This window comes from Spea bombifrons, chromosome 1 (assembly GCF_027358695.1).
Source record: "Spea bombifrons isolate aSpeBom1 chromosome 1, aSpeBom1.2.pri, whole genome shotgun sequence".
NCBI classification, from domain to species: domain Eukaryota; kingdom Metazoa; phylum Chordata; class Amphibia; order Anura; family Pelobatidae; genus Spea; species Spea bombifrons.
Genome location: NC_071087.1, coordinates 22886609 through 22901729, shown reverse-complemented (window position 1 = coordinate 22901729; position 15121 = coordinate 22886609). Strand labels below are relative to the sequence as shown.

At 38.7% G+C, this 15121-nt stretch overlaps 1 protein-coding gene across 3 annotated transcripts in view; it reads left to right on the top strand.

Moving 5' to 3' along the window:
* Positions 1 to 8855, top strand: part of LNX1 (ligand of numb-protein X 1) — a 70802-nt gene extending 61947 nt beyond the window's left edge. For all 3 annotated transcript variants that reach the window (XM_053458450.1, XM_053458449.1, XM_053458451.1), the window contains 2 exons: positions 7155 to 7313; positions 8313 to 8855. In XM_053458450.1, the coding sequence (XP_053314425.1) occupies positions 7155 to 7313; positions 8313 to 8448 (295 nt within the window). In that variant the 3' untranslated portion in view covers positions 8449 to 8855. The remainder of the gene's footprint in view (positions 1 to 7154; positions 7314 to 8312) is intronic.
* Positions 8856 to 15121: the final 6266 nt, after the last annotated feature.

Below are 15121 nucleotides of genomic sequence, written 5' to 3'. Positions count from 1 at the left end.
TTTACAGGAAGCAGCTGTGTGTTTGTAAATCAAATCCCACTCATGTGTGTCGTAAAACCAAGCAGTGAATACATGATTAAAAAAATAGCATATACGAGTTATGTCAAAAAAGCAATTGATTTTTTGTTACTATGTCATTACATTTGACTTTAAATGGTTTCATTAATCAGACGCTTTTCACATTTTTTTTTCATTGCACTATATAATTCTGGCAAAGGCTAAGGTTCCAGAGTATTGCTGCCTCTCTAGCAACGCCCCGATCATTAAGAAAATATTTATTCATGCACTTCTAAAGAAGTTTTATAAATGTACAAATGGGGGTGTAGACTAATATTGTTATAGCTTTCAACTTTATTTTCTTGCCAGTGGAGAGCAACATATGCTACGTACTGGTGTATATTAGCCTTAATTATACAAGTCTTGGCCAATTTAGAAAACTAAACCAACAGAAATGTAATTTTCATATTTACACCATTATGATTGTGTGGCATTTTGAGCTTTAGGGAAAATATGGTTGTTTTTTTAGGTCTGTATTCTATACCATACAGACTGGCTGAACCAGTGTAAATATATTAGCAGGCAACCAAAGTTTTTTTTGTGTTATTTTCACAAATGATAAAAACAAGAAGACCGATAAAAAAGTGCAAAGAGCTTTGAGTGGAGAGGACATTAACACAGAGCTTGGTAAATCCCAGGAGCCAGGGAGCTATGGCGCCTAGATTTTTAGAGCTCTTTTTATGGAGTTTTGTTTATCTGCAGTCATCATGCTGTGACAATACGCGTTTTACTTGACATAGCCAATACAGAACTGCTACAGTCATAAGGAACATCAGAAAATCGTTCATGTTCTCCACATTTAAAACTATCATCCAATTACACATATTATGATGTCCGTACCCGATAGCGGTTGAAAAACCGAGTCTTAAAATGTCATTAAAAACCTGGTATGATACAGATGTCCACATTGGAGAGAAAGAAGAGTATGATACAGGTGTCCATATTGGAGAGAAAGAAGAATATGATACAGGTGTCCATATTGGAGAGGAAGAAGAGTATGATACAGGTGTCCATATTGGAGAGGACCCAACCTCAGAACCATGTTGCTTTGCATTAGTGAATGAAAACTATAGGAAGAATATATTAAATGGGCGTATGTGAGATTCTGGAATTCAGGGTCATGATTAAGAGAACCCTAGCACAGATATTGTGTACCTGTACCCCCCCCCAAAAGAAATATCAGTTGTAACATAACAGTTACTGCTTTGCACTAGACAGCATCCATACATATTGAAAACCAATAAAAAAAAACAATAAATAACAATAAGTGCAAAGTAAAGTGCAACTTATAACATACCTCATGAAAAAAAATTCCACTAAATAATAAAAAATATTGAAAACCAGTCTAGTGTCACGCCCAAAACAGGGGTGCTGGAGAGCTACTCATAACGTGTTGTCTATGGCTGTCCTCAATTCTCACCAATTTGATGGATTGATGTTTCTCCTACCCAACTCAGACCATGAGCTGGTACGCAGAACTATCTTGGCTAACCTCGATGTAGAATCAAGATTATATTCCAAATGTTACTCTGATTTGGTTTCAATTAAAACTGATTTTATTAGACTTTTTACTAGACTTCCCCCATATGTATCTTTATTTCTCCTGCTTCTTATGTTTTTATTAACAAATGCAAGGTTATTATTATTCGCAGTCTTTGCATTTTCAACCGGACACCCCGAAGTGAATAGAGTAATGGCGATTTTTTGATAAAGTTATGCACGATAATCATTTAGGAGATGTGTAGTTATATACAGCAAGATATAAAACTAATTGTGTATTTCGTAATAAAAACCCTTTGTTTAATCCTGGAATAGGAAATGTTTACCTTGTCTATGAGTTAAGCCAATTAGCATCCCCAATGTAGTCTTAACATTGTAAAACACAGTCCGTAAAGACTTTATCACTTAAGCTCGAATAATGCCCAGTGAGGATTTGGAGACTCCTACTGATGTCACAGAGAGTTTATTTATTTAAGTTACTTAATACTTAAATTAGTAGACTACTCAGTGCCCAAGTCCTGTAGTAAGAAGAAGGACAGTCCCATCGCTCTGTATCTGGGACCCAGGTCATGAACTTCAATAAGCCTTTTTCCAGACGGTTTTACCAACAACTTTGTAATCCTAAAGAAAACAGAGATGGCCCTCGTTTCTGCTACTCAGAAGGCAACATGAACGAGGGGAGCCTTTACTCTAGAGTGGGAGAATTACTTGTTTTGTTCTTCCCCTAAAGTTTATTAGTTAAATACAACAGAAATAGACAGTATAAGAAACGTTATCTTGTCATTTATCTGTAGGTAGATATATAATGTCCATCATTCTGTTTCGCTTTCTGCTGTCTTATAATAGTAGATATATTTATTCATTCTAATGACAATGCAGTGTTCCCTTTATCAATGCTATATTTTAAGAACAGTAAAATCTCAGACAATCCAGGCCCTAACAGTGATATCCCTTAACGGGGAACTTAAAGCAGTAAAAACTTCTACTGTAACTAAATACATTTACTAAAACTACCTGGATTTAAACATTTTGGCATAATTATTTTGTAGTATATCTAGAAGTTAACTTCGTGGAATTTGAGATTTGTGTCGTATTTTATCATTTTCCTGTCCTGAAGATGTTTATTTTCCCCTCACCCACCCTTATAAAGGGTATATAATATAATGGGGGTAAATTACTAAGGCAGGAATATTCACGCACACGCAGGTGGTTTCCATTCAGAAATGCATGATCTGGTAAAGAAGCTTGTATTTTTAGGCAGATCGGAGTGATATTAGAGTATGTGAATTGAGACAAGATCTTGAGTTTGTTGATCCACCAGCTATTTGGAAATATAAGCAGTCACTTTGCAATGTAAAAAAAATGGTATTCCAAGCCCATTAACACAGTTGGGGTTTTCAAGCAACTCTCCTGTTATTTACACTTACTTCAAAGAATGTCACCAGGGGGTAAAACACTGCTGCTACATTGCACCCTATTTGCCTGTGGGTTCTGCAAGTTAATTTACAGCGGCCATCATCCAGAGGCAATTGCCATATATTACATGAGTTTGCTTCCATGTTCTATTAGAAACCACAATGTGAGGGAGTACTGTGCTTTTCCTCTACCACACTCAGAATTCCAGTATTGAATATAATGGTAAGAGTATCACAAAACAGACTATATGGACACGTTCTCATGCAACTGATGTTGGCTCACAATCTTCATTCGAGTTCATCCCAAAGGTATTCGATGGGGTTGAGGTCAGGGGTCTGTGTGGGCCGGTCAAGTTCTTCCAAACCAAACTCATCCATGTCTTTATGGACCTTGCTTTGTACACTGGGGCACAGTCATGCTAGAAAATAGAAAATGGCTTTCCCAAACTATTCCCACAAAGTTGGAAGCACAGCATTGTCCAAAATGTCTTGGTATGCTGAAGGGGACATATCAACACATTTTGGACATTGTCCAACATCAGTACCTGACCTCATAAATGTTCTACTGGCTGATTAGGCAAATACTCCCACAGTAATACTCCAAAATCTTGTGGATTTTGGGCAAATTTATCCTCTATATGTAGGATAGATCAGTGTTGGTTTTCCAATACTCCAATAGTTTTACCCCAACATTTTGTGTGTAAAATTAACACAGGACACGATGGAGTTCTGTGTTTTAACATTTAGAATGTCAAATAGCCCTGAGGGGTGCTGGTTTGATAACAATGAAATTCACTACCGTAACAAGATGTGTTAATTTGCTTTGTAATCTGAGCTGAAGTAGTAAACATGACTGTTATCATGGGGCATCGGCCAAATCGCTGACTCCAATATCAAAATATAAAAATCAACTTCTAAACGGTGGTTGTCAAACATTATACCATGATTTCTAGATAAGATCACGGAACACCCAAATTTCCATTCCATGATGTCAAAATTTCTTATGAATATTCAAAATCTGTTTCCCCCCTATTTCTTCAATATGGTTAAGGGCTTGTTGTTTTTTTATCATCACCAAATGCATCTGAGTCATTCTGGTGCCTGGTGACCTCGAGAGTTAACTTATGCGACCTTGAGATCCTAAAATTCCACATCTGGAATTCTTTTCAATACATCAGCCAAGATTGCACAGTCAAAGCAAGTCATTTCCCTGCAATGCTGACGCGTCATTCCCTTTTAATATACATCATTCTGGGGCCACTTATCAAAGTCTTCAGGCTGTGAACATAATGTGCCAAACATATCACAGGAAAAACCCAAAAATATGCAAATGTGTTTTGACTTCGGATGAGCATTTCTGTACCCTTCATCTTACTCGCTCGTGCTGTAGTATTACCGTATGTCTTTGTTAAGCAATTGTTTAACTGGTAACAACCATTAGCCATGGTATTCAAGACAGGGATTTTTGGAGTTAACAAGTGAGGGAGGCTGTTCTGGAAAAGTATTTGTGATTCAAGTGGGTAACCTGAAACTTTTTATTGCACAGTAATTTATAATCATTGGACATCAAGGAGTCCTTTCACTTTTCCAGATTGCCTACCTTAAGCGTCCTTAAGTGTCCAGAGGCTATTTGGAGGGTATGACAGATTCAGCGTATTTTAATAAGTAATCTCTTGGCATAAAATAGAAAACCGCTACACATGACCACACTTCATATCATCTCCGTGTTTATTATTGGTAAAGAGAACAATAGCAAAATATCTGTGTATTTAATACTTATGAAGTAGAAATAAGTTCCACAGTTCTGTCACCATAGCTTGAGAAACCTTTCCAGTCCAGAATCTATAAACCAAATATGTTTCATCTGCCTTGGAGTGTGCGATTAGGAGTACCTTTTGATAGAATGTGAGAATCCTGAAGTCTAGGCTGGCATGCTGAGGCCAGATGGACCTCATGGGACTGGTAGCTGGAATGACAGTGGTTGCTTATTAGCTGGATTTTGGATCAATATACTAGTATTATTATTATTTAGATGTTGAGTTGATATAATATTCAAGCTAGAAAGAAAAAATCTAAGACTTGGCACATACACATCCTGATTTCCTCACTACACTTGGTTGTGGGGCTGATTAAGACCAGAAGAGGTTAAAGGCAAAAGGTCAAGCTCCTTGTTATGGCTTCAAGCCCTAATAACAGGCACATGTAGGGTTCACAAACTATGGCTGCTTAAACACCATTCCTGCCTGTCCCGCAATTACAACACAATAAACAGAGATGCAGAAATAGACCACAGCTGCGTCACCATTTCTCTCTGTAACAAATCTAAGATTCATTGTAGGATTCTTGTGTTCAAAGTTTCGTTGAATTCTTTGTTTCAGCTAAGTGTTGGGAAACCTGCATCATTGTAACAGCCTCAATTTATCTGGATAAAAGTCATGGAGATTGCAAGTCCAGCAATATCTGGAGCACCCCTGGTTGCCCCTTCTTGATGAAGTGCATTGTTCTGCGGGACACTCATCATACTGTTTCCTATGTGGCATAAAATACAGTTGACTGAGTAAACCGGCCCTCTCTGTGTGAATTCACACTGATCCTGGCAGCCTGTGGTTTTGTCTATCCACATACTGCTGCACGTCTGTATATCACATTACATTATATTTATTTATATAGCGCCAGCAGATTCCGTAGCACTGGTACAATCAGTGGGATAATTCAAAGTCACACACAATAACAAACTGGTACAAAAGGAGAAGAGAACCCTGCTCTTGCAAGCTTACAATTTATTCTATATATGTAACACATACTGCTTCATTCTGCGACTACTCCAATATTTTAAGTATAGGAAACTTAGCAGTGTGTGTTTACTTGGTGCCTAAACAGTTAAATGACAATTCCCTGGACTCTGTTTCATGAAGTGTCACATTTCCAACCAACAGTGGTTTTTTTCCATTTAGTTTATTTTACCGTTTTCTTCCCTGGCTAAAGACTGCCACCTAGTGGCCAATGTTTACATGCCTCACAAAAAGATTCTAGTGCCGGGGACTAATATGTAGTCCATGATTAATCGATTGATCTCATTAAACCTTCAGCTGTTCCTGGTTTTGACCCTGTGCTTCTATGTCTTGCTGTGCCATTACAAAATGAGCGTACCGAGCCAGTACCATAGGCCGTATCATAACGTGATTTTCAATGATTTATTCACAAAACATAAATCCAGCTCATTTTCGGTATTTAAAGTATTATCTTGCTCTAATCTTGCCTTTTCCGTAGCACAAAATCAACTCTGTTCCATAGTAAGCTTTTCTATGAGTACTAAACGGTGAACAGGCGAAAGCTTTGCGAACTCTGCAGCTAAGACCTTGGAGCTGCTCGGAGTTTCATAGCCCGATGAAGCCCCAGGGTTTTCTGCTTATTGAGCTCAATAGGGACTAAACTTAAAAGGTCGGAGATAGAGCATCGATTTATTTTCTTAAGAACAACAACCTTTAGTGAACTCGTTATATTACACTGGAAATATTTGACCACTTTGGCTTATAAGTATATCTGCCAGCGACGGGAAGACTCCCCCTCCTCCGCTGTCTCTCAGTCCCACCTCTCTCCATGTCTGCTCAACCTCATTCTCCCCTAAGCCGCCCCCCTTAGTGCCTACAGTTTTTCAAACGTCCCAACATTTTAAATAGTAACACAGGGGCATTTAAGCTCTAGGGGAATGTGGTTAAGAGAAGGGGTTTTAACCCATTGTACAGCGCTGCGGAATATGATGGCGCTATATAAACAATAAATAATGATACCAGGATTTGTTTTTTATGTGGCTTTGTGACCTAATAAATGCACTAATACCAGCTAATACTATGTGCAAAAGAGGGGCATCACAGAACGAAACACAAAGAAATTTAGGGTCCTAAAGAGGGACACTTGGGAGCTATGGTTTTTTATTTTGTGGGTAAAAATGCATTTACTTTTCCCGCTGCTACTTTTAAGCATTTAGAATAAATGAGATGACATACATTGACATATTGTGTTTTTAAACAATATATAAAATTACAATTATATTTCCTGCTTGACAAAATCACATATTCGCTAAACTGCTGCTTCCTTTCCCTACAACTAAGGTACGTAGGTCAGTCGCAAAGTTTGATTGTGATGGGGCAATGATTAAGCACATGGATTTCTCTGTTTTAGGTATTTGTACAGCTGCCGGGAGATTGTGCTGAGGAGGAATACGGCTGGGAGTTTGGGATTCAGTATAGTAGGGGGGTCCGAGGACTGCAGAAGAAACAAACCTTTCTTTATTAAGTCCATACTGGAGGGTACCCCAGCTTACAACGATGGACGAATCAGGTAACGAGATTTCATTCAAACATTCATTCATAGACTTCATGTCTCATATATCACATGGAACACTGATAGCCCCATCATAGAATATTATATAAATATAATACAAATCTAAGACTTTTGCACATAAACATATCTACAAACATCATTCATCACGCCAACAAAAAATACATTTTTCAATCACTTCATTGAAATTGTCTCAAAGTAGTCAGATGGACACAAATAGGTTACAAGTCTTCATTCTTAAAAGTTTCTATGTTTATACATTGTTTCACTTTGGGGAATTAATACAATTACAGATTGTATTTTTATTGGTTAACGCATTTTGGGGTCCATTACTGCCATCTGACACACCAGGCGAATGCTCCAGTGGGATATAGCATGGTGTAGCGTGTGCCCACTGGCTGGATATGCCAAACTTACATCATCAGACAGCAGCTGGCCTTAAAGTGCCAGGGCCGCCTCGTCATCACCAGTCCTGTCCTGCATGCATGGCCTAGATATTGGTGTATGGATAATAGATACTTGCCTCATTTAAATGATGAAATCAGAAAGTATTAATATGTGCAGTACTTTCACATGCCCATTGATGTCACGGAATCAGCACTTACATGTCTGGGGGCCACACAGCTATTGTATAGATTAAAGTGCGTCTGATGGTCTGTGTGTCTTTTTAAAAGTAGAATATATTTGGATTTTGTGTATTTTATTTATGTAATATAAATTAATGTTACGCCTAATAATATAGCTGTCATTATAACAAAAACACAGACTTAGGGGTTTACCATATAAATGAACGCCAACGCCAAGTATGTCCTTACAAATAGCACGTGTCATTACAGCGACACACTTTAGTGTTTATGTCTCAAGTGGCTAAAAATATGACTTTCCAGTAATAATAAAGTGAGGTGCAAAACCTTAGAGTATGGCAGAAGCGAGAAACCTGCGATCTGTTGCCACTGGCACATACACCAATGTATAAGCGTATCGTTTGTTTCCTTTTAGGTGCGGTGACATACTCCTCGCGGTTAATGGCAGGTGCATGTCAGGGATATCGCACGACTGCCTGGTTAGGATGCTGAAGGAAATAAAAGGAAGAGTTCTCCTTACGATTGTGTCGTGGCCTGGATCCTTCTTGTAGATGGTCTTTCGTTAAGGAAGACTGCTGCCATCACGTAATGCACATTCCACTTGACATCATTCATGCCGATGCTCTCTTAACACTTGCTTTTTGGTCAGATTTGGATATGTATGAGGATCACCATGTATGCATAACAGGAAACGCAGCCGACAAATTCCAGAAGTCAAACACTTTTACACGTTTGCTTAGAGATACCACCATGTAGATGCACTTTGTCTGTTTATTTGTCGTCTGTTGTTTGATAATTTGTCCGTATTTCTTCTGATCTGTGACTAGTGTATATTTTACACCCCAGCACCGAGGGGCCAGAACCAGGCCTCGCAGAGAGAGGCTCCGGCACCTGAATCATGGGGGGCACTGTGCAGCGGCATATTCCCCCTAGGGAGACAGGGGTGAAATGGAGGCCTCAGGGTGCCATTACTAGAGGAAGATCGCCCTTACTGGGACCCAAATCCCTCTGTCCCTGCTTCCACCCATGATGCCCTCCTTTCTAAGGGCTCAGAATGCTTGCTGGGTATGAGTGTATAACACTGTACTATGGCCCTTAAAGTCACAATAATGTTTAGCTAAAACAGCCATGTAAAGCTGAAAAGGTGGAAAAGGGGATCAGGCGTCAAACAGTATTCTTGCTTGGTCTAGGGCCGGCCCTTCCAGTAGCGCAGAATGTGTCTTCGTAGAATCCCTAACCAGACGCAGGGACCTGGTGCCAGCGGCCTGCGCTGATTGGGTTGCGATGTGTGTTACATTGTGGCGACATGGCGCAAAAGACCACACAACAGCGACATTCTGTTTTAACACTTTTTGGACTACTTATACAAAATGCTACATTACCGTTCTTTGTAAACCAAACCATAGCAGCTTTTTAATACTCCTGTCCCCAGGCATAATGTCTTTTACTTAGGATCAGTCACTTGGTTATGTCACCAGTTGTAGCCACATTCACTGCCCTAACTGTTCTATCCTCTTGCGGGGCTGTGTATAAGCACTGCCATAACATCGTCAGGAAACTCAGGGATGTGTTTATTAGCAGAATATATTGAATACAATGGAGATGCAGTGAGAACTGGAACATCTGGGTAGCTTTTCTCTAATGGTGCGAAGTAGCTGTGGCCAGAGGGTTGTGTATGTATTTATATATATATATGTGTGTGTGTATATATATATATATATATATATATATATATATAGATCTGATACTGCTTCTCCAAATGTGATGGTTAATTATTTTGCACAAAAACCCTTCATTATTGTCTGCATTATACATCACAATGGGTTTGTCTTGCAGGTGGGATGATTCGTTCAGTGAGATGAGATCCCAAAAGTCTCACAGGTTTGACTATACATGCTATGTGTAACTCACAGAGGGTCATTCTTCATCATACATCTTTAAGGCAGTGAGTTGAAAACCCCAGTGAATTTCACTACAAACATAATAGCAAACATGTACCAAAGAGAATCTTGTGCATCATAGGAATCTTAAACGCCCGAACCTTAAACATCTGAAACAGCTTTTTTGTTTGATTTTCTTTTGATTTATCTGGTGACATTACCAAGAAAAAAAAATGCTGCTTTAGATATCGTTTTAAGTTTGGTCTTATTTTTACTCACTGATTATGGACCAACAGTGAATTGTAATACATAGAGCATTTTTAATCACTTCAATAACAGAAGAATCTGATGAGTAAGATATAATATACAACGATTTTGGATAGCATTAGATAACTCAGAATTCAGAAATCAAGATGTTTTGTATTTTTGTAGACACAAACTAGTGAGTGCCAACTCTTGCGACGTGTGCTGCACCTCTGCCAACCACACTGCCAGCCTGCCCCAGGCATTTATCTTTTATAGTATTTATGGAGAGATAATGTAAACAGGGAGAGGCATTTACATCTTAATCAGTAAAACAATGTTTCTTAATTCCATGACTATATTAGGAAGCACCTATCTGCTGTGTAATTACTAATTACCAAAAATTGCTAGTAGGTTGGCGTTAGGAAAGAAGATTCTCAGTAAGATTTGTTCCCTGGAACTCCTGTTTGGGATGGGATCGATCCCACACATTATCCCTAGGACCTCTTTAAAGTTTCTGGGGACTCTGTAAAGGTCCTGAGGATTGCAACGCAATTTGAGAATCTCTATTCCAGGTCCTGGTACCATTGGAACATTTGGCTAGCTGGCATTGTCTGTACAAAATTGGGTTCGTGTCATTGTCGTGATTCCTAAAATGTATGTGCTTTTGATGCTACTGTGAAATATAGACACATGTTGCCCATAACCTGTAATATACGTTACGATGTATCCCTGGTTCTACTTTCTGTATGTAAAATTACATGTTTCCTAACACAGGGGAGAAAAGATTGAGTCAGCTCTGGGTTTTTTTTTTAATATCCAGTTTTGAATTAATAGTGCGATATGTTCTTTGCTAAAAGGTGTTCTTAAAGTGTCCAGATTGGTAAATCAGATCAGGAGGGAATCAAAGTGGATTTGTGAAATATGTATTTCACCCAATCTACCAAATGTTAAATATGATTTACTTGTTACTCCAATGGCATATATTGCTTAAAGGAAAAAACCAAAGGGGGTTCTTGGTAAAGTGATGGCTTTTTATTTAGCAAAGCACGCCATGACTCTTTCATGCTGGAAACATTAGGATGCTAGGATGAAAACATTAATATTAAAAAAGTTAATCTAATTTAAAATGTAGAATTCATAGACCCATTTTTATTAAAAGACACAGGATTGACAACTTAAAAAGCTGTGTTGTATGCTATGGTTCCCTCTTTGCGCTATGAATATTCACTGTCAGGGGTATCTTAAATGAAATGTTTGTGGCAACATTCCAATACAGGGGTAGGCAACACATAGTGTTCTAGTTGCAGAACTACAGCTCCCATGATCCCCTAGCGACAAATGAAGGATCATACATATTTTACTGCCTAAACAGTAGCAGCCTGTTTTCTACCTCTGCTCTGTGGCATTCCTATGTCACCACTACCGAGCAAACAGGATCTTTGGAAATCATACTGATAATCATACCTTGGAAGATTTCTGGTTTGACCCAGAGTCTCCAATTTAAGTGGTGCTTCCTTAGGTCCCCGGGTCACATTCCTCCTTCTCCGGACTGGGGAACGGCCACTGCCATTCCCCCTACTACTCCCAGCTAACGTAAGGCTATTTGGGGCTAGTTCAGCCCTTCTTGCTGGAGCAACTCACATGGGTTTGCCCTTCATCATGTATAATAAAATCAGGAAGTCAATACCACCACCCTCCAACAAATTCCATCTTTAGTAAATAAAACCCAATTTATATAAATTTACTGAATTTGTGACATTTATGTAGAACTCTTAACACGTTTTTAATTACTTTTATACAAAAATTCGGAGACATGTTTTCATATTATATAATATTGTAATCCACCATACTCTATTTACCAAACACATATTTTTGTAAAATAGGGAATTACTTGTCTTGACATTAATCCAACCAATATCACTTGCAGTGCATTTTTCATGTTAAGAAGGGAATATTGGGAATATTTCTTATATACTATTGATGTTTGTAACTAGCCAGATATTCCTGGACCTTCTGCTGTGCTGTACAAGGTGCATGTACTACACACATCACTTGTCCTGGTCATTGTTAGGATGTCCATAAAAAGTCTATGGCACTGGCCAATTTCACATATTAGTAGGGGTGCTGCAGTTAGGTTGTAGCTCATTTTATCCATAATTCCCATGTTTCCCACTGTACTTTGCTTAGGAAGACATTATTGTATCTGAGGGTGCCTGTAGTCTTTGTGCCTAGGAGCCCATGGAGGTAAAATTAACCTTATTGTAACAGCAAATATATATTCAGTTGGGTGTGACGTTCATCCCACAAACGAGTCCTAATAATGAATTGCCTTAAGGTGCTTCACTGGCCAATGGTATGTTGCCCTTACTATTATATGAGCTAATTCCAAACAGCAAAGTCTAACCAATTCTACCATAATGCAGGCTGTAGATTCAGGTTGGGTTATCTAGACAATGGTCATACATGCGCTGGATAGCTAAAGTGATTGGCCAGATTAATGAGGCAGCTACCACACTTTACTTTCATGGGGCCAATTTAAATAGAATAGGTATAGTGGAAGAGAAAAAAGAAAGTACGTGTTAAAATGCCATCACTGGGAAGAAGTAAGCATCAAGATACAGAATCACTATTTTGATGTTACAGTATGTATTTTCTAGTATTAAAGTGGACTTGCCAATATATATGCTCCTCCAAGATGCGATAAGCACAGTATATATTTCTATTACACGTATGTAATGTGCAAATATATACTGCTCCTGGTCTATCGAGACCAACCAACTTTCCAAGACCAGATATTGCTGTAAGTGGACACTCACAAATTACTGGATTTCAATATATATCAATTTAAACAAAATATTTCAGATTGAAGAAAAAACATGAACTTGTCATCCTCCTCTATAAAAATAAAATGTTAATTTAGCAGCAAGCGATGAGTCCACTTTAAATACTTATCCCGTCGTTTTCCTCTTCCCCTAAGAAAAATAATAGTTTATCTACCATCGTTTTAGTAACTTAAACAGAACATCCTTCCAGCAGAAGTGGTAGGTGGTAATACGGTTTGGGAACTTTAATAAGCATGCGATAAGTATATGAAGACAAACCACGGACTGATTAAAGGTCTTTATATGGGCAGACGAGGCGGGTCAAATGGTTCCTATCTGCCATCAAACTCTATGTTTCTATGTAATAAAATGTAAACATCAGTATGAGGACACAATAACAGTAATTACAAAGTTCAAATACAGGTTTGAGAATAAATAAGAACCGCATGTCTTAATTATAGGGAAATTGCCAAAACAATCATTATTGGGCAATCCCAAGCAGAGCACACCAAACCCACCTTAACAAAGTAGGAATTCCTCCCGCAGATCACGAGGCGTGCCTGGCGGATATATTTGAATACAGATATACGGAAACTCCTTTCTCGGTCTCGTTCTTTCCGACGCAGCTGTCTTAGATGTTGTCTATTCAGGGTCAGTCTCTTAGTCTCTTCCAGTGCTATTTACAGAGGAAGCGTTTTGTACTCGTGATGTGTAAATTTCAGGTGTGTAACTGCATGTCATGTATCATTGAAAATATTTTTCTAATCTAGATATGGGATTTTTACAAGGACATTGGAGTAAACGTTGAATATTTTTTTTTTTCTTATGTGTTAATGAAATTATTTTTTGTAAGTATTGTTTCTTAAAATGTGGAAAAGTGGAAAAAAAATATATTTGCTGTCAATAAAAGGTAATTCATTTATATTCTAAAAAGTGTGCCAAGTCAGTTTATTTTGTTTGATTTTACCCAATAGCACATAATAGAATACAGAAGATCAGAGATTCCTTCGAGGGGTGGCTACTGTCTTCGGCCATGGAAGCTAACTGACCTGAGCTTGGGAAATAAAGCAGCTGCATATTGCAGGCGTGTGGAACTCTCTCTCTCCGACACATTCTTCTAGATGGTCCTGTGGCACTAGTCTCACCGCAAGCATTTAAGTTTAGTTTTGGGTAGATCATATAGAATTTACTTTACAGATGAAAGAAGCCGGGACAGGAGGTATCCCCTGGCCAAGAGTGGGGGCAAGTAAAGCCAAGTACCTAACTGCCATCCCAACTAACACAAACATCCCAAACTCAGCACTCCTGTCTTAAGAGCATGGTGTCCCCTGGGCCAGTCTGTCCCCGAATGAAGCCAACCTTGCTATGTCAAATACCCTTAAGACCACAGCAAAGCACGCTGTTCAACGAAAATCCATGTCGAGAAACTACAAGCACCAAAGAATACAATAGTTCAAATAATATTGCACATTGGAAACATTTCCTATAGTAGATTTGTCACTTTTTTCCCCCAAATCTTCCATTTTACAGTTCAGTACATAATCGAACACACGTAGAATAAGCAATAGACATGGAGGGCTGGGTGTACCTTACAGGCACATTCAGTGCTTGCTTAGGCATGGCCCTAATGGAAGTGCATTCAGGATGGCAGCTGAACTACAAAATCATATCTTCTGGCGAACAAAATGATTTCAGACTTTATACAGAAGCGGCTACCTACATTGTTCTAAATGTATAAAATGTTTTAATGAATCTTGTGGATAAGTTAAGTCGTCATGCCGTTTCTTTGGAACGTTGGCTCAAGTACTTGGGAGTGAAGACTGCTCGTGAAAAGTCCGCTGTGTGCCGTACTAAACATGTGCTGTACTAAAGCGCTGGGACTGTGTGTCCTTCATTAGACACACTTCCTAGAACTGCTTGTGCATCAATGCAGTCACTATAAACCATGGCCGATTTATCATGTAAAGGACATTGTGTCTGTGTGCTCATCACGCACCTAAGTTATTACTTTTTGGCCAGACAGAACATCAGATCTTTTGACATGGTGATCCTTTTCAACTTTGCTCTGTAGCAACCTGAAAACCAATTCTGGATTGGCTGTGGCTACACATCAGTGAGCACATCCAGTTAAAATATAAAAAACCCTGTCAGCCATAAGCGAACTATACATTTTTTTTTTAAAGGAGAATTTTGTTTTCCTCTGAAGCGCATGTCTAGCCAGTCCTGAAACATTCTTTGCATAGTGGCGTTAGGTCACTTGGGACAACATCAGAAGA